This window comes from Castanea sativa, chromosome 5 (assembly GCF_040712315.1).
Source record: "Castanea sativa cultivar Marrone di Chiusa Pesio chromosome 5, ASM4071231v1".
Classification (NCBI taxonomy): domain Eukaryota; kingdom Viridiplantae; phylum Streptophyta; class Magnoliopsida; order Fagales; family Fagaceae; genus Castanea; species Castanea sativa.
In genome coordinates, this window is record NC_134017.1 from 9,340,655 (window position 1) to 9,362,120 (window position 21,466).

Consider the following 21,466-nt stretch of genomic DNA (forward strand, 5'->3'; position numbering starts at 1 on the left):
TTAAATTTCCTTCAAAGCATCGTCATTTCAAATTTATGGCCAACAATGTAACACAAATAAACAATAAATTATTTTGGAGTTAGAATTTAAGGGGAAAAAATATCAATAAAACAACCGGTGTTCATTGACTAAAGCAGTCCTGACTCCTGAATTAGAAGACTCCTTTTTTTTTGGTTCTTTTCCGCAATGTCAATAAAACATAGGTGAGCCTAGGCCATCATGTTATGACCATAGTGATGTATGAAGAATTAGGGAAAGAGTTGGAGATTCACATCTTAACCAAAATTTAAGCACTGTCAAGCTACGATTTGATACAAGAATCACCCGCTCTTGCCCCAACCTGCCCCCCCGTCTCCAGCCAACCAACAAACTAAAATTCTCGTCCTTTGTACTGCATTTCCTGTAAAAATGAATCAATTAGCTTCCTAATATCAATCCTATTTTACAAGGCAAAGAAGTATCCCAGATGTTTATAGAACAAAAAAGCTACTCCAACACTTGTGTTACTCATATATGGAAACATTAGACAGAATAGTATATGAATTTAAAATTCTAAACAACCTGAATAATTCTACAAGTATCACTCCAAAAGTAAATCGGCATCAGTTTTTTCTGTTTTTTAATTTTTTAGTTGAAGGACAGTTTCATTCTACACTGGTTTGTAAGAGTTACAAATCACTAGGTGGCAAGTTTTTAAGAGTCCGAATGTTCCTGTTAATGTTGTTTTTTTTTTTTAAATAATTAAATAAGCATTTTTTTTAAATAAAATTACTTCGTTTGTTAGAAGTGATTAAATAATTAAATTTACTTTTTTTTTTTTATAAATGAAATGATTAAATTTACTATATCTCAATACCTTAAGCTTTTGAAAAAATCGATAATTTAACATAATATTAGAGCAATAGGTCCTAAATTTGATTCATATCCTCCTCCACTCTACCTCCCATTTAAGTTCCCATAATTTCTCACCTATTAAAAGGGCAAAAGGGCTCACAGGTGAGGGGGGAGTGTTAGAAGTATGTGGTTAAATGATTAAATTTATCATATTCCAATAGTTTAAATTCTTAGGAAAATCAGTAATTTAATAGCGTAAATGAAAGTGAACACAAAGAAGTCTAAAGAATTACAACAGATTATGTACAGAAAGATACAACTCTAAAAACTCAGGAATGGAATTACAATCAGCAAAACCCCATGTCAGACACCAATCAAACAATCTAGCAAACAGCTCTATCAATTGTATCCATGAAATTTCCAGATCCTCAAATGTATCACTAATTACGTTCCTGCCATAAAGTCCACATCAAAAATAATGAGACCAAGTTCTAGATATCCAAAGACTGCTTGCCTACCCAATTCTGCCTACCAAACAACGTGAACACAACACTACTAAAGTTTAACAGAAGATGCTCCATTATCTCCCTACTATAGCAACACATACAACACCACCCTACCAGCGTGTATCTTCTCTAAATGAGATTATCTCTTAGGTTGTGTTTGGAAACAGATTTGGATTTGGATTTTAAATTAAAATATTTTAAATGCCTTGATTTCAAATCCATTGATTTTAGGAGTTATTTCAAATCCAGGTATTTTAAAGGTTTAAAATCCTTGGAGGATTTGTCAAATCCAAATCCTTGACATTTTTTAAACTTTCCAAACAAGATATTTGGATTTCAATCACCCAAATCCAAAACCAAATGCCCAAATCATGTCATCCAAACACACCATTAATTAGATGATCACAAGTGAGGATCTTCCCCCATGCCCCCTGTTCAATTGGAGACAGTCATTTTAAAACTCAATATCTATTTAATGTTATTCTAATCTGATGGCCAATTCATGATGCCCCATATCTATTAATGTTATTCTGATCTGCTGACCAATTCATGATGCCCCACTTACAACACTAGCACCCTACTCCCTTTTGCTTATCTTTGCAACTCAATCGATATATTGTCCCTAGTCGTTTTTCCTTTTCTGGAGAAAAAAGTCTACAAAAAGCTCAACCAAATTTACAACAAAGCCTTAGTCTCAAAATTTTGGGGTTGGTTATGGATATTCAACATATTAATTAGGGTACATACAACCACATGTATTCTTTTCTTTTAATCTGTTCTGTTCTATCTGAAGTTATACTTTGTTACCTCCTTAAATGATGTCCTTTTTTTATAACTTCTGCCAATGCTATTTTTTGTCTTCCTCTACCATTTTTTGTTCTCTCAACTTATTATTATTTTTTTTTTTTGATAAGTAATCAAAGACTTATTTCATAAAAAGGACGTCATGTTCACAATGGTGAACACTATGAACTTAAAACAAATACAAGTACCTCAAGAAGAGATACAAACAAAAAGAAGAAATTCAAAAATGGAATTACATTGTGTAAAACCCCAAGTTCTACCCCACTAAAATATGGTCCCAACTAGTATAGGCTTCAAAAGATCAATTGATCTCACAATATCTTCAAAAGTATGTTTATTACACTCACACCAAATTAACCATGTCAAACAAGTTGGAACCATATTCCAAATATTAGAGGAATGCTTCCCCAGCCAATTCCACCAGCCAAAAAGAAGGGAGGTTACTATCTTCGGCATCACCCACTAGATCCCAAATAAAAATTTAAAAAAAAAAAAAAAAAAAAACTTCACCTCACAAGACATGAACAAACTTACAATGGAGTAGAAGAGGATCCACAATTTCCTCATCACACCAGCACATGCAACACCAATTAACCATTGGTAGACGTCTAAGAACCAAATTATCAATGGTAAGAATACTGCCCCTAGTTGTTGTCCATAAAAAGGAAGACACCCGTTTAGGTACCTTTGTACTCCAAATACACTTCTAGGGGAAAGAGAAAGAAGGAGAGCCATCCGGGAAAGCTAACAAATTATAATAAAATTGAACATCAAAGAAACCAAAACAATTCAACTTCCAAGTCAAAGTATCATATCCCTCACCCCTTGGCATATTGGTGTAAGATGCTTAAGCAGAGAACATGCTCTCCCTACCTCCCTTTCATGAAAAGCTCGACGGAAATGTAGATTCCAACTTCTATTACCCCTTACTAAATTAGAAACAACCAAATCAGAAATCCAAACTTCTTTGGAAACAGCACAAGCAAAAAGATCTAGATAGAGAACCTTTAGAGGAATAGGCCCACACCAAGGGTTGTACCAAAAATGAATACGATGGCCTTCCCCCACAGCATACTCCACCTGTCTTAAGAAACTCTCAACTCCTGCTCTGATATTCTTCCACATTCCATAGCCATGAGCCCTTCAAACACACCAGCCCCCACTATCCACTCCATATTTGGTTGTCATAATCTGACGCCATAACCTGTGAACTTCTTTCCCAAAGCGTCATCACCACTTACCAAGCAAGGCTTGATTAAACAACCCCACCCTCCTTATTCCCAAACCACCTTCCTCCATCGGTAAACAAACATTATCCCATGCGACTAAAGAATATTTAAAGACTTCATCAGTAGTCCCCCAAGGGAAATTCCTTTGTATCTTTTCCAATCTGGCCGCTACAACTTGAGGAATAGTGAACAATGAAAAAAAATAAGTAAGAAGGCTCGAAAGAGTACTCTTTAACAAAGTAAGTCCACCACCCTTAGACAAATATAATTGTTTCCACCCAGAAAGTCTCTTTTCCATTTTTTCTAGAATTGAATTCCATATCGAGGGATCCTTGTAATGTGCCCCAAGAGGCATACCCAAGTAATTCATAGGTAGATTTCCCACCCTACAACATGTAAGTTCCTACCTCACCTACTGGCACAATCTCACTCTTACCAACATTGACTTTCAAACTTGTGATAGCTTCAAAGAAAATCAACATCATTCTTACATATAATAATTGTTCCCTGGAAGCATCATAGAATAAGATAGTGTCATCAGCATAGGGGCTACCCCCATCTTTAAGCAAATTTCCTAATTTAGAATCCTATATTTCTGTATACTTCCACCTTCAATCTTTCCATCTTTATGAATTATTGATCCAAGATATCGAAAGCTATCACTCTTTAGTATCTCTTGACCATCAAGTCTAATCGTCTCTTTCTCTCTATTTCTACCTTTACTATGCTTACATTTCATGTACTCTGTTTTAGTCCTACTTAATCAAAAGCCTTTAGATTCTAGAGTGTCTCACCAAAAAGCCAAATTTAAATATAAAAAAAATAGGCCAAATTTTCCTTACATGCTAAATCTATGATTTATTCAAAATTTTCCAAGGGAATTTCTTTCTAAAACTCCAGGCTGCAATATGCAGCTACAGTATCCTTGGCACAGCGTTGTCTAATGTGATGACTGCATTATCATCCTCACCTAGGTTTCAAATGGTGACAACCAAAATGATACAAAAATAGAATTGAGAAATATAAACAAAGGATAGATAAACTAGGAGTTAGCACCTACACTTGCTTGGAGTCAACACCAATCAAGAGAAAACAAACCTAGGAGTCAACTCCAAGCAAGAGAGAATAGATCTAGGAGTCAATTAGCAGCACCAGGTCATTGGGAAATTCCAAGAGAGATGTTATTAATCAATCAAACTGTAAACGGACTCCATATGAGTACAACATTGCTGCTGACATGCAACACAGTTGGGCTCCGTTTACAGAGTTCTCATCTCAGAATTTAATGGGACTTAGCTTATTGATAAATTACCAACTATCCTCAAAGCTTAAGCTGTTAATAAATGGGGAAGTTAATCATTTAACCATTATTCTAACACTCCTCCAAACTTGTGGACTTAAGACTACTTAAATGGGACCCAACACATAGGATTTTTAATTTTTAAATGGAAGGTAACAGAATACAAACTTAAGACCACCTGCACTTATACCATGATAGAATACCAATTCTCCCAAAAGCTGTGTTGGGAAATGGTGATTTCAATCATTTAACAATTAATCTAAAACTTGATCAACATGGGTATTTGGGAAAATATTTTTGGTATCCTGGTAGTGCTTTTGAGAGAGAGAGAGACGGTGGGTTCACCAAGGAAGTAAGTGACATAACTGCTGTAAGTGACGTGAAAAATTATGTGACTTTAAGCATGAGAGATGTGGTCTATTTTAAAACCTAACAGATTATAGGAGCTTTTTACAAACCAATTTCGAGGAAACTTTATTCTTTTATTTTTTTTAAAAAAAAAATGGAAATCCAGTGCTTCCAATTAGAGAACAAAGAAGGTGGACCAATAATGCATGTTCCTTTTCCAAAAGCATTGTTGCTTCAGGAAACAAATAAGAAATAGGAGCAGCTTCTTTATGCGCAAAGAAATATTTAAAATTAGCACTCAAGAAGAAAATATAAATTCTTAAAAAATCTAGAGTACAATAATTCAGAATATGATTAGAATGACTTACATGTTGATAGTTTTGCATGTACAAGACTTGCCTAGGGTGACCACCAAGAAGCATCTGTGGATACTGCATATAGATAGATAGATACAGGTCATCAATATCAAGAAGTTACGTTTGTGTACTAATATATAACACACAAACAAGAATCCCTGTGCAGAATCCCACAAGAACTTATAGACAATGACGCACCTGAGGGCCATTAGCATGAAAATATGGCTGTGGTGTTGGTGGAACCTGTGGATATATAACAGGCTGGTGTCCAGGAAACGAAGGTCCAATCTGTTAAAACCATGGAAAGTAACCATAAGAATAAACAAGTGGAACTAAATGTATAGAACAAATTTACAATTAATACCTATCCTAATGTATTTCACAAATCATTCTTTTGTTACACTTACTCCAATGCCCACAGGCATGCTAGGCATATGTGGTACAGCAGAGACATTTGGTGGATAATAGAATGAACCATCAGAGACTGGGGACGGAGGCCTAACAGGAATTTGAGATGGTATGAAACTCTTTGCATTAGGATTGAGTTTGAATTCCTGATATCAAAATTGAAAAAGCAGTGGAAAACACCGTAATTAGGAAGAGAGCAAAATATATATTAAGAGGAAGAATGGATCCTAACAATTTTATATATCTCTTAATTATGATGTATGTTTTTACCCTACTGCATTTCCTAATATCAACTGTGCAATAAAAACATACAAGGTCTAATCAATAATACCTTAGCATGGGGATTCAAAGTTGACTTTTCCGAGGATAACGAACCCATTGATGAGCTTGGTGATAAACCAGGTCCACTAGAAGCCGAGACACCACCTGCATAATCTGAGCTAGATGATGCAGAACTACCAGGTCGTCCACGAGAGTGTAGAGATTGGGGTTCTCCATGCACTTTGCTAGATGCCACACCATCAGATGGTTCACCATAACTTGTCTTTTCATGACTCTTAGATAGAACACCACATGATGTAGCATAAGAGGTGGCATTAGCAGATATTCCCCCTTTATCAGAGCTGTCTTTCTTCTCATTAAGCGATGATTGTGAATCTACATTAGAAAATATGCAATAGTAAACAGAATGTTTAAAATTGCATAAGCAACAATTATGCAGTATGCAGAAGAACAATATAGCTGATAGGGGCACAAAGGTCAGTAAGCAAAAGAAATTAATATTAAAGTAGGCTCCCTCTTAAAAAGAAATTCAGTAAAAGGAAAATCCAGACTGCAAAAGTCATGTAAATAGTAGTTATAAATATCCTGTGGACATTATTTTCATGCTTTAACCATAGATCTACATCATTAAACAATGTACCATAGCTTTTTTGTTTTCATTTTATTTTATAAGTAAAGAAAATTTTATTCAAAGTCATAAAAAGGAGTCACCCAAGTATACAGGAAGTATACACAATAGGGGACCAGAACAATCAAATACACAAATTACAAGCATCCATCATATCATAAACCTAAAAATAAAAATGACTTCCTATGATAGATATCCAATCTGATAGTGTTTTAAAGAAGAAAAGTTTTAAGTCGTCTATAGTCCTTTCATAATCTTCAAAACACCGGTTGTTTCTCTCCTGCCAAATGCACCACATCAAACAATGAGGGACAGCCATCCACATAACTCCATTACGATGGTGACCAAATTTTCCTTGCCAACATGCTAGGAGCTCAACCATAGTCTTTGGCATTGCCCAGTATAACAATGTACCATAGTTTACAGGCTATGTTTGAAACCACAGAAGCCACAATTATGCAGAAGGTATTACAAGGGAAAGAATTTTAGTAAGTGCAGGACACCCCCCCTCCCCACACCTCCAAAAAAAAAAAAACACAAAAACCAAGTAAAATGGGAATCCATACAGTGAAAGATAGACTAAAATGCAAATTACACCCTCAATGTATGGAAATTTTTTATTTTAGTCCCAAATGTTTTAAGATTTTGATTTTAATACAAACTGTTGACACTGTTTCAAATTTCATCCATCCATATATTTATGTTAATGATGTGGCAGTTAAGTTCCACCTATGCTTGCAATGTGCATTACTTGGTCCAATTAAAGTTAAACCATGCCAATTCAACTAACTGAGCCATTTATGATTTCCTTTTCTTTTCTTTTCTTTTTTTTATAGGGAATAAAACTTTTATTGAAAAAATTGAACATGATGTTCACGATGGTGAACACTCTAAACAAGAAATAGATACAATATAATCAAGAACCAAAGGAAATAGAGACTAAAAAATCAGATAAAGAAATACAATTCATACAACCCCAAATACGAGCCTAAAGAAACAGAGTACCAAAGAGGAGAGATTTTAGATGATCTAATGTTATCTCTGTCTTCAAAAGTGCGGGTATTGCGTTCCTGCCAAACTAACCACATTAAACATGCCAGGACCATATTCCAAATGGTTGAAAGATGCTTTCCAGACCAGTTTCTCCACATAAAGAAAAATGAGCTGACTGACCTTGGCATTACCCGTTGGATCCCAAACACTACAATAGCTTCGCACCATAAGGCGTGAGAAAACTTACAGTGAAGAAGAAGGTGATCCCTATTCTCCATCACAGTAGCATAAACAACACCTATTAACCAGAAACCGACCTCTCTTGACAAGATTGTCAATGGTGAGTATCCCATCATTAGCTGCTGTCCATAAGAAGAAAGACACCCGTTTAGGCACCTTTGCACACCAAATGCCCTCCCAAGGAAATTCATCAGTGTTAGGACTAGATAATAGCTTATAAAAAGAGCACACATCAAATACCCTAGACGTAGTCAATCTCCAAACCAAGTGATCAACCCCCTCACCCCTCGGCATAGAGGAATAAATAAGCTCAAAAAAGGAATAAAGTCTGCCTCCCAATCTTGAGGAACATGACAGAAAAGTATATTCCAGCTCCTTCTATTTCCTTCAAAATTAGATATTACCAAGTCAGAGACCCATGCTTCTTTAGACAGAGAGCAAGCAAACATAGTAGGAAAAATATCCTTCAAAGGAATAGGCCCACACCAAGAATCATGCCAAAAACTAACACGGCACCCCTCCCCCACATTATACAGAACTAAAGAACTTCTTTGTGCCTTCCTTAATACTCCTCCACATCCCACACCCACGAGACCCTCTTACCCCTCTAGTGCACCAGCCTCCTCTCCCCTCACCATATTTGGCTGCTATAACCTGACGCCATAATTTGTTACTTTCTTTCCCAAAATGGCACAGCCACTTCCCAAGTAAGGCCTTGTTAAACAACCCAATCCTCCGGATCCCCAAACCACCACTCTCAACAGGCAAACGGACCTCATCCCAAGCAACTAAAGGATATTTAAAAACATCCTCTGAGGCCCCCCAAAGGAAATTCCTCTGAACTCTTTCTATTCTAGCTACCACAGCCTGAGGGATAGTAAACAAAGATAAAAAGTAGGTGGGAAGGCTTGAGAGAATACTTTTTAACAAAGCAAGCCTGCCACCTTTCGACAAATAAAGTCTTTTCCAGCCAGAAAGCCTTTTCTCCATCTTTTCTATAATTGCAGATGATACTTTGATTCTGTCAGGGAATGATCCAAACCAAATTGGATATTTGAAACGTGTTCCAATTTTTTTTTTATTTTAAAAATACATAAACTGAAGAAAAAACCTAAACTCAATTGATACACACACACATATATATACAAGGCAAACGGGAGGGGTAAAAAAACATGAAGAAGACCAAGAGAACAATGAACTCAAAAGAAAATTCACAAAAAAACACAATAAACCTAAAAAACAGTTCTCTTCCTCATCATGTTTCAGAAAACAAAGGCAAAAAAAAAAATTCAAAACATAATCTAAAACAATAATTGAAATTCAGAGTTACCTTTACAAACTCCATCACATAATACAACGCCAAATACCCAAACAACAGCGAAAAACCCAACAAATGAAAACTCCATAAAGGACAAGAGCATGTGCAAGGAGAGAGAAGGGAGAATAACTTTGTTTTTTAGAATTTTTTTAGTTTCTCTACCTTTGTGGGTAATTAGTGAATTTTTTTAATTTAGTGATGTGCATTTCTAAATGAAATGACATGTTTTGATTGGATCAATCATAGAGATTGCAGGCTTATATGACATTTAATAGCCACGTTATTAATGGGAATAAACAGAATGATAAAATTCAAAACGGTGTTACATGTTAGGTACTAAAATCATAAATTTTAAACATTACAGAACTAAAATAAAAAACCATCCCAAACATAGATGATGTAACTTGCATTTTAGTTGTGTAAGCTATTTAAAAAATAAACATAAATATCTCATGGATATAGTTCCATGCGTAACTATATGCTGGTATTTTCTTCTTAAAGTTAAGTAGCCAGATAAGAATTAACAGTATTTGGAATCTATAATTGGCATGCATATGGACAAGAAATTTCTCTCACCCTCAGGCTTTGACAATTGAGCATCTTCAGCTAGCTGCATTAGAATAAATAGAAACACAAAACATATATGTTAAAGGCAATCAAATGAGGCACTCTTAAGTTACCATGAGAAAAAGCATATTAAGGAATTTCAGTTCACCGTCTTCTTCTCTGCCAATTCCTTGGCATTATTATTGAGTCCATGTTGATCACTGATTGAATTTTCCTGGATCCTGCAATTTTTGAATATAGAATTTGATTAATTTAGGAAATGCATTCTAGGAAAAGCAAAGCCACATGCCATTAATTTCTCAAGGAAACAAGTAAATAACAATTAACTAGCAAAATCAACAAAAACCTGTTTTCACTATCTGAAGCAGGGACGCTTTTAAAAAGAAATTCGGATGCCAGCTGTTTAGCATGATCATAAGAACCAGTGCGGCTTAAATCCAAGCCAGTACTTGACTGGGAAGTCTGTGCTTGATCCTGCATGCCCAAAACACATTTTCCTTAAAGACGTTATGGGTAGCCAAACACCACAAATACATTTGGTAACTCTTTAAAACAATGACAAAACAGACAAATATAAGCTATATACGCATTGAATTAAAATTTCAAACACCATAATGAAGATTTGAAGATATTGATTTCAAGATAAGAGAGACTCAGATTACAAGATGATAAAAGCATGTTTCAGGATAAACTATACAATGGATTGAGAAAAAGAAATTCATTGGATTGCAATCACTTCTATTAAAAATAAAACCCAACACCAGGCACTACGTATTCCTCAGACTAATGATGATTTATGCAAAATTGCAGTACTACCCAGCCACTAAAGAACCTTCCAAATAGAATAAGCATACAGGATGATAGAAGCATGTTTCAGGGTAAATCACCCCACGTTTTCAGCAAATACATTCATTCAATTGCAATCACTTCTATAGGAAACCAAATACCAGTCACTATGCATTCTTCAGAGTAATGGTTATTTAAGCAAAATTAAGTACTACCTCGCCATTGTAATTAACTTCCAGATATACAAAATTGACAGAGCTCATATATTCTCAACACCCCCCCCCCCCACCTTTTTTTAATTTTCTATTGGTAAGTTGCATCTCACATCCTGTGAGTCTTGAATTCACAACCCTGCCCTCCACCCTATACCATAAGGAGAGGATGAGCCATTTGTACTAGAGCTCATTGGATGTTCTCCATTACCAGCGTGAGTTGCCGTATGCAGCCAAACACTTGTCTAAACAAAGCAAACTAGAGACCACATGTAGCACAGTGATCAAGATTATATTGAAGAACCATCCTCTCTCAACTCGGTATCAACTGCACAAAATCTATCCATAAGTTATGACTTGATCAAGAAAGTCAAACCTATCATGCTACCTATCATCCTGCTGCTTCCCTTGAATCCCTTCCGAGGGACAAAGATCTGTAAGCTACATGCATAAGACTCCAATTACATCAAGGCTTCAATTACACCAAGCACACTTGTCCTTACACTTGATGCCACCAAGAGTCCAAGACAGCGCCAAGCCAATAATATGGCAAGCTTCATAAGAGGATTGGCTATTATCTACAGATTTTTTTTTTCTTTCAAAACTGAATGATGCACCTAAGATTTGAATTTGTTTCAGTAAGTACTGTCCATCAGTTTAAGATCCACCTAAGATGTAATTCTTTAGGAGCACTTTGCGTATGCACCCCATGTACTTGAGGTCTCTCCATTTCAATAAAATTTATTATTTATCCCAAGGAAAAAGACAAACTAAGTTTTAAGAGTCTAGGAAATTTTATTACTTTCTAAAACTGCTAGGCATGGGCTATAGTAACCAGTCCTTGAGGCTTCTATCTCTAGTACTCATGTCATTGGGTGTTTATATTTGGTCTTTAATTTAGGAGTCCAAATCACATTTAAGAGTATGTGTTCACGTTTAGTGGAGGTTGAGTTATCATGACATGGATTCTCATGAGTCATAAGTCATACCTGCCCCATAAAATAAACAAGCAGCATATAAGATAAGCAGTTTGATAACATCCTAATGAAATCACCTAACCAACAACTAGTCCATAGTTGATCTAATATTATCAGATTAAGCACAAATGAGCAAAAAACATAGTCATATTACAACAGCAAGTAAAATAGCTTATATTTGACAGAGAATAACGAGGAACCACCTTAGAGCAAAAGATAGATGACAACCGAGCTCCATCATTGTTTTTCTCAATGGATAAACTACCAAAAGTTTCAGTGTTATGTGAATCCGACAATATATCTTCAATATCTCCATACCCACTATCATCAACCCCCTTACCCCTATAGACAGAAGAGAATTTAGTCTCCTCATCAATATCAAAATCTTCATGGAAGTGAATGCCTCTCTCCTGTTGGAACAAATCAACATGAAATATTTAAGGAATTTGGAGAGACCGATTAACAAAGGAAAAAGTTTAAAAACAAAGACCATTATACTAGATTAACCTCACCTCCGCTAAATGAAGATCTTGAGTTTCCTCACCCTCAATTTCTCTAGCAATTCTTGAGGCTTTCTTTTCCAACTCTTCCATCTTAGGACCTCTCTCAAGTTTTGTTGTATAAAGTTCCTCATCAAAGGTGCTTTTTACTCCAAATAATGCTTCATTGGTTTCAAACTGGTTCCAGTCCCTAGGAAGAAAATAATACAAAAATTATCAGTCACCGCAAATATAAGTGATAGAAAGATCACACTCAATAATTATATATGTATGTACATCTATAACACACACACACATGCGTGTGCACAAACATTGGTCCTTGTAGCGCCCAGAGCCTATTGCTACGTCCAATAAGAGCATGGCTAACCAATTAGTTTCATTTTAAACCATTAAGTAACAATTTAATATGAGTCATAGGAACAAATGGAGGAAGATGGATAAATGAAAACATGTATGTATTAAGAGTGTGAAAGGTGCTTTTTACTCCAAATAATGTCTCATTGATTTCAAACTGGTCCCAGCCCCTAGGAAAAAAATAATACAAAAATTATCAGTCACACAAACTTAAGTTTTAGAAAGACTGCAATCAATATATGTACGTATAATATAATATAATATATATACGCACACACAAATTGGTCCTTGAAGCACCTAGCGCCTATTGCTCCCTCCAACAAGGGCATGGCTAACCAATAAGTTTTGCTTTACATCGTTAAGTAACAATTTTATATGAGTGATGGAAACAAATGGAGGAGGATTGATGAATGTTTGTCTCTGTGTGTGTGTATGTGTGTGAGAAAGAGGGAGAGAGAGTTTGTGTGAATGTGTGCTGTATGTCTGATATTATTTAAATGGGTGCACTTCATTCCACCAAATGAATGTTTAAAGAATAATATCTAGGTACAATTGTACTTTTGCCCAGCCAAGTTTTAACCAAAATAAGCCAATGAAAATAAGATATACCAAACCAACATTTAGAAATTAAATGGAAGAGGTTCAAGGGCCAGAAACAAAAGAAGAACTGCTGCTAATAAAAATTTAAAAGTTCTCACAGGTGATCCTACTCAAGTAGAGAAGTTATTAGAACTGTAGAACAATTACCAAGATATTTGGGGAAAGAAATATTTATTATAACAACCTATTCCAATGGCCATCAAATATATTGTCCAGTTCAGGACACTGCGGATAGTTTTCATCAGGAACCCAGGGTTTCAGTTCTCTCTCCAACTCAACATGTCGAGATTGTGATATGTTGGAGTCCAGCATAAGCTCCTGCTGTCTTTCACGTTGGAATTCTTGTGATAACTCTTCCTTGGTTACTGCCACCCCCTGGCAACATCAACAAACAACCCAATTAAATATTAATGGTGAAAGATGAATACAAACTTAGCCACTAATTCTAACGCAAGACAGTTATTTCTCTTTTACTGCAACAAGACCATATCCTTGCTTTCATTGTAAAAAATTATTAAGTATTTTAATAAAACAACTACACATCAACTTATTGAATCATTTAGGAGAAACCACATTTAAGGCTGCAGAGTTTCAAATACAAGAAATGCAGCAGAACCTTTGCAGAAACTTGTACAAACTCCTTGGAAGTTATAATTAAAGTCTTTATAGGAGCTTTGCTAACAAAGTCTGCAGCAGCCCTCTGTCCCCGTAAAGAACCATCCTTTATCAAGTGTGCCATTTTCAAGACAATTCCTGAAAGTTACAAGCAAGTAAATGTTAAAGAAGACACTTGCCAAAGCAAATTGCAGTGTTTTAGAAAAGAGTTAATTGAATCCACAAACTACATCTGGTTTACAACACTACAAGTCAAACACATAATCTCTTTAAAAAAATCAAATCCAAAAAAACATACCAAAGTCTTTTTCAGCAGGATTTGTTGAATGAAATATTCCAGAGTATATAGATCCATCTTGTACCCGAACTTCCACATGATGCCCAATGAAACAAGTTGTTACATATACTAACCGGTCACGTGAAGGACTCCCATTACCGCCGATTTTGTAGCCAGCCATTGCCCCTATACCATCCACTATGAGAATGGAGAATGTAACGTACTACTGAATGCAATCCAGGTCTAAAAAGTTCACCTGTATTTGTTGATCTGCTGGGATTTGATTTTCCAGACTGCGATTTACTCTCCGTCCTAGTCCCTACTTCTCTCTCGCCTCTTTGACGGCCAAATCCATTAGCAGATAATTTAGGCTGTACAGCTTGTTGCAGATTCATTTCCAGCAACAACCTTTGACCTAGACACACACGCACAAAAAAAGGGTCTGAAATCAGTTAAAGTCCTGCTGCAATATCAATTAAAAGTTGTGCACAAAAAGAAACAGAATAATAGTGGAACATGTGGTTAGCTGTTTCATGAAAATAAGATGAAGGAGGACTGCCAGACCAAATTGATGTGATTAGAATACAGGGAAAAATACAATAAGTAAACACTGCAACTAAAGAATCCTAAATCACAAAATCTGAGAAAATATCTTTCAACTAAATAATACTGGCCAAAAGGGAATTCTCCTACAAAATGGAAAGAATGGACAGAAATATTATATGAGGCAGCTACCCAACCAACATATACCATACTCTTGGATGATGCTATGAAATTCCCTTATTATAGACCAATGTACATCCCTGTATGTTATCTAAGATCATTAAGACACAAAAAAAGACACCTTATAGATCTTGTTGACACCTATTTCATAATACCAGTACCCATCACCAATTTAATTTAAGCCCAAACTCTTATTAGCAAAACTTAAAATCTTCAGTTGAATATAAATTCCCACTTCTGGGACATCTGACTCATTCAAGCAAAAACATCCTGCTTCTGTCAAACCTGACTGCATGAATTACGTCACTGAGTAAAGCTTTTGGCTTGAATGGCTTCATGATTCTTTATGCACGTGACATGGTTAAGCCTAAACTGGTCGTTTATGTAGCTCTGCCATCCTTCAATGTCTGTTGTGGGAGCCTTGGTTTAGTTTTTATTGTTAATGACACTGTCTTGTCCTGCCTTATTTGGTTCAATACCTTGAAATTGTACCCTTATATATATATTCGAATGTGGCATAGATGATTTTGTCTCATATAAAACACCTCCAACCTACACCTTGACCACAAAAATTTCCAAAATAAAGTGCAATAAATGATGAAACACTCCAGCCTGTATCCAAGAGTTTGGATTTTCACCAAAAATAGTTTCTATTGGCTCAAAACCTGCAGGCAGCTTATCATAAACAACCATTACTTTACTGATCTTCAATGAAACATCCTCATTAAAACCAGGACTACTCCTCCACCATTCTCCCCACCCCCAACCCCATCTCTCTTTCTTCTCACATACTCAAAGATTCCCAAACCAACTAAGCTTTTCTTCAACTGCTTGTGTGTTTGAACATACACTTGCTTCTACAAGTTTCAAACTTGTCTGTATGTGTACGAAAGCCCCTGCACACATCCAGGCACCCTCTCACACACACAGATAGAGTAGAATACTAGAATGATGTCTGGCTGAAGCCAAAGCAGAACCACTTATTGCATAACAACATCATATCCAACGATTAAAAAATCACCACTCCTCAATGTCCTTCTCTACACCTGCTAGCTAACTTTTTTTTTTATATAAGTAAAATAGTGACATAAACCTCCTACCTAAACTTCAAAAACTCAAAAACATACAACATTATAGTTTGCTAAAGAATAAAAGACATTACCTTTCTATGATGGGAGCTACCCACAAAGAGACCCTTCAAAGTTCCAATAAAAACTTACATCATGAAGAGAAACAAACAAACCATTACCAGTCAAACAAAACCACAAACCCTCCAAATTCTCCAAATTATTACAAAGGTAAATATCACATGCCATGGCAAGTGATTAGCCGGTTCAAGCCTGGAAATTATACTCTCCAAAAATGGTATTACAGGTAAGATTGCCTACCAATCACCTCTCCAAACCCCGCAAAAGTGAGACCTTTGTACACTAGGTACGACCTTTTCGGTTTCAGCACAAGCATTATCACTAAGACCCTAACAACCAACAATTACGTAAACAAAGGGAAACCTAAAAGCAATTCACACAGTCAATGTACAGCAAAAGGAAACGCACTCAAAAGAAAAACACATCGAATATGAACTCCTAACCACAAATGATTACAACATAATTATAGAATCTCCAACACACTATAAGCAATTAAAAATCAAATGCACAGCAAAAGCAAAATAGTTCTCCAATAAATAAACAAAAAAAACCTAAATTTGTATATATGCGTGATACATTTTCCGGATTTAGCAGATGAATAGCCGAAAATGGAAACTGAAATCAGTAATTAAAGCAAGTGAAGCGAAATTGTGTTTACTACTTAATTGCTTCACCGGAAACCAAACAGGTTTGATTTTCCTTCAGATTTTCTCGGGAACCAAACAGAGAGCAAAGTTAAAAATTAAACAAATTGTAATTCGGATCGCGAAGCCAATTGAGAAGTAATGAAAAAAAAAAAAACAAAAAAAAAAGAGCGTGAATTCAAAGTACGATCTTATCGTTACCTTAAATAGCTGAAGGTTGAAGCTCAATGAATCTGTGAAATTCTCTCTCTTTACTTCGATTTTCAGCGGCGGTGGTGGTGGTGGTGCTTCTCCGAGTTGAGAGACTCAGTGAGTTAGGGTTAGGAATATAGGGAGAGCGAAGAGAGAGAGTTGTAGAAGATCGGAGATGGGAACGAATCGCCGAAACGAGACGAAATTTTTTAGAGAGAGAGAGAGAGAGAGTCTGAGTCTGAGACTGAGTCTGTGTCTCGTTGTGATCGATGTATAGAGAGAGAGAGATTTGAAGAATAGCAAAAGAGGAAATAGGAACGGGAGTGGTGAGCGTTTTGAAGGGTGTGAAAAGAAACGAGCGAGGAGTGGAGGGATTTGGTGCGGTGGGGGTGTAGGATAACGTTCAATGCATGTTTTATATATATATATTTAGAAACAATGCATGTTGTATAGTGTTTGATTGACTTTTACTACTTTTTTTTTATTATTCTTTTTTGTTGTTCACTTGTTCTTGTGTTTTCTATTATTGGGTGGAGTTTTGATTGATCTTTATTGCTTCTTTCTTTCTCTTTTTCTTTTTTCCTCGTATGGAAATAGGAAATAACAAGGATGATGGTGAAGTTCTATTATTGGGTGGAATTTTGATTGATCTTTATTGCTTCTTTCTTTTTCTTTTTTCCTCTTATGGAAATAGGAAATAACAAGGATGATGGTGAAGAAATTTGGTGGAAATTGCTATGTCCTTGCTACTAGGATTCCTATGGGTTCTTTTTTTTTTTTCTTCTTATAATGCAACAAGTTTGAATGGGTAATTTTATAATTTTATACTGATTTTAGAATTGTGTGTATATGAATTATTTATATATTGTTTGTTTTAAGATACATTTTGGGGACTTAATTTGAATTTTTTCCAATTTAATTTACCTATTAAATAAAATAATCTTGTACACTTTTATTTAAGCTAGGTTTATAAGGATATTATTTACCCTTTTTTTAGAATTAATTTAATCTCGATTTTGATTTACTTGTTATCGTGAAAATCAAAATTTGTATCATTTTATATATACTTAAAAAAATTGATGTAATAATTGTTGATTTGATGGCATAAATGGTGTGACAGTTTCAAAATCAATTGACCAAGCATTATTTTCACAAGTTTTCTTAGTATGATTTGCATTTCATCGATTCAATAACAAGTGTGTACTAGATGTTGTTTCTTGCATACATGTTGCATTACCCAAATTATTTATATTCTTTGTTTTGAGATATTTTTCGGGGACTTAATTTAAAAATTTTCCAATTTAACTCAACTATTCAGTATGATAAACTTGTACAATTTTATTTAAGTTAGGTTTTTAAATCAAATTTTTCAAAATAAGTCACCTTGAAAATACAAATTGTATCATTTATATAATTAAAAAATTGAGATGGTGTGACATTTTCAATATTTTATTAGTCAACCATGTGTGATTTCCACATGTCTTCTTGTTTGACTTGCATAAATAATAAGTATGTATCAAATGTTATTTTCTTGCAAAAATATTGTGTTATCCAAATTATTTATATTCTTCATTTTTAGATAATTTTTAGGAACTTGGTTTAAAATTTTCCAATTTAGTTTTGCTATTTAGTAGAATAAAGTTGCATAATTCTATTTTTAAGCCAAGTTTCTAATGATATTATCTAACTTTTTATAATAAATTTAATCTCAATTTTGAAATTCACTTGTCATCTCAAAAACTAGAATTGTATCATTATATATAATTACAAAAATGATATAATAACTTGCAACTTATATTATTTTCTTGCATATTGTGTTATCTAAATTATTTATATTCTTCATTTTAAGATGATTTTTTAGAACTTAACTTAAAATTTTTAAACTTATACATTTTTAATTAAGTTAATTTTATAAGGATATTTTCTGCTTTTTTTTAGAATAAATTGAATCTCAATTTTGATTCACTTGTGATATCAAAAATTAGAATTGTATCATTATATAATTAAAAAAAATTGATGTAATGATGTCACAATTTCAAGATTTTATTAATTGACCAAGTGTTCTTTTCACATGTCTTCTTAGTATGACTCGTGTCTCGTGATTAAATAACAAGTGTATACCAAATTTTGTTTCTTACATAAATGTTGTGTTATCCAAATTATTTATATTATTCGTTTTTTAGATTATTTTTGGAGACTTAATTTGAAAATTTTCCAATTTAATTCAGCTATTTACTATAATAAACTTGTTTATTTTTAATTTAGTTAATTTTAGGATATTATAAATTTTTTTAAGAATAAATTTAATCTTGATTTTGATTCACTTATCATCTCAAAAATCAGAATTTTGTTATTCTATATAATTAAAAAAATATGTAGTAATAACCGATTTGATTTGATAGTATTAATAGTGTGATGGTTTCAAGATTTTATCATTTGACCAAGCGTTATTTCTACATGTCTTCTTAGTATAATTCGTGTCTCGTCGATTCAATAAGAAGCATGTACCGGATGTTGTTTATTGCATAAATGTCGTAATCCAAATTATTTATATTCTTTGTTTTGAGATTATTTTTGGAGACTTAATTTGAAAATTTTCTAATCTAATTCAACTATTTAGTAGAATAGACTTGTACAATTTTATTTAAGTCGGGTTTTTAAGTATATTATCTAAATTTTCAAAATAAGTCACCTCGAAAATCATAATTGTATCATTTTATATAATTAAAAAATTGATGTAATAATTGTCAATCTGATAGCATTAATGTTGTGATAGTTTTAAGATTTTATTAGTTTACCAAGCGTTACTTCAATGGGTCTTCTTAGTATGACTTACGTCCTGTCTCTCTCAATAAAAATACGTGTACTAGATGTTTTTATTTATTTATGGGAAGTGTGTACTAGATGTTGTTTCTTGTATAAATGTTGTGTTATCCAAAGTATTTATATTCTTCATTTTGGGGACTTAATTTGAAAATTTTCCAATTTAATTCACCTATTTAATATAATAAACTAATACAATTTTATTTAAGTTGGGTTTTTAGTTCAATTTTAATTAAAAAAGTTACCTAGAAAATCAAAATTGTATTTTTTACATAATAAAAAAATTGATGTAATAATTGTTGATCTGATAGCATTAATGGTGTGATAGTTTAAAGATTTTACCAGTTGACCACATGTTACTTCAATAGATCTTCTTAGTATGACTCGCATTTAGTCAATTCAATAACAAGTGTGTATTAGATGTTTCCTACATAAATATTATGCTATCCAATTTATTTAAATCTTCATTTTGAGATGATTTTTGGGAATTTAATTTGAAAATTTTCCGATTTAATTAAGCTATTGAGTAGAATAAACTTGTACATTTTTATTCAAGTCAAGTTTCTAAGATATTTAATTTTTTAGAATAAAATTTATTCTTGATTTTGATTCTCTTGTTGTTTCAAAAATTAGAATTGTATCATTTTATATAATTAAAAAGTATGTAATAAACTACCAATTTGATCGCATTAATAGTGTGACAGTTTCAAGATTTTATCAGTTGACTAAGCATTATTTTTACATGCCTTCTTAAAATGCCTTATGTTTTGTCAAATCAATAAAAAGTGTGTACCAAATGTTGTGTCTCGAAGAGACGTCATGACACATATTAGTCAATATCTTAATGAGTTCATTTTAGAAAATGTGTAAGGTTTTCTTTATGATATACTTTTAAGAGCCATGTCCAGGTGTCCTCTTACTGTGACTTACCTCTCATCAATTCAATAACAAGTATGTACTAAATGTTACATATTTTAGACTTACCAAAACACATATTAGAATAGATGCATCTATATCAAATATATCCATAGATTTTTTATATATAAAAATATATATATATAAGTTTGGCTCCTAAATTATATGTCAAATTTGAGTTTCATTCCATATATAATAAGGGGGCTTTAGTTGAAATTTTACAAATTTAATTTAATATCAAATGGAAAAAAACTTATAGATTTCTTTGAGCCAAATTTAAAAAACATTCTCTAAAACTTCAAACTAAATTTAACATCAATTTTAAGTCATCTTTTCACTTGATGAGGAAAATTGATGGAAAATGCAATGCCCTTACTACTAGGATTCCTAGTGTTCTTTTATTGCTATAAAGTTTAAATGGGTTTATGACTCTAAGCTTGATTTCATGCTATGTTTTCCAAATTATTTATATTCTTTTTTTTTTATATATATAGATATATTTCGGGGACTTAGTTTGAAAAGTTTCCAATTGAATTCAGCAATTGGGTAGATTAAACTTGTACAAATTTACTTAAGCCAAGCTTATGAGGATGATATATAAATTTTCAGAATAAATTTAACCTCTAATTTGATTCACTTGCCACCTTGAAAACAAAATTGAATAATTTTATATTGTTACAAAAATTGATGTAATAACTGTCGATCTGATAGCATTAATGGTGTGACAATTTCAAGATTTTATTTGTTGACCAAACGTTGTTTCCACATGTCTTCTTAGTATAACTCTCGTCTTGTCAATTCAGTAACATGTATCAAATGTTGTTTCTTGTAGAAATGTTATGACGCATATTATAATATATCTTATTGTATTTATTTAAAAAATAATA

At 33.6% G+C, this 21,466-nt stretch overlaps 1 protein-coding gene across 1 annotated transcript; it reads right to left on the reverse strand.

Annotated features, from left to right (window-relative positions):
* On the reverse strand, window positions 1-17,160 carry LOC142635947 (polyadenylate-binding protein-interacting protein 4-like). Its single transcript, XM_075809986.1, has 15 exons — window positions 16,851-17,160; window positions 14,391-14,549; window positions 14,156-14,320; window positions 13,859-13,995; window positions 13,427-13,617; window positions 12,301-12,478; window positions 11,992-12,198; window positions 10,160-10,287; window positions 9,962-10,034; window positions 9,823-9,856; window positions 6,117-6,442; window positions 5,785-5,931; window positions 5,576-5,665; window positions 5,390-5,452; window positions 1-400 (listed from the first exon to the last, which is right to left on the reverse strand). Exons 2-15 carry the CDS (start codon window positions 14,527-14,529, stop codon window positions 371-373), a joined length of 1,908 nt encoding a protein of 635 aa, XP_075666101.1. The 5' UTR covers window positions 14,530-14,549; window positions 16,851-17,160; the 3' UTR covers window positions 1-370.
* Window positions 17,161-21,466: the final 4,306 nt, after the last annotated feature.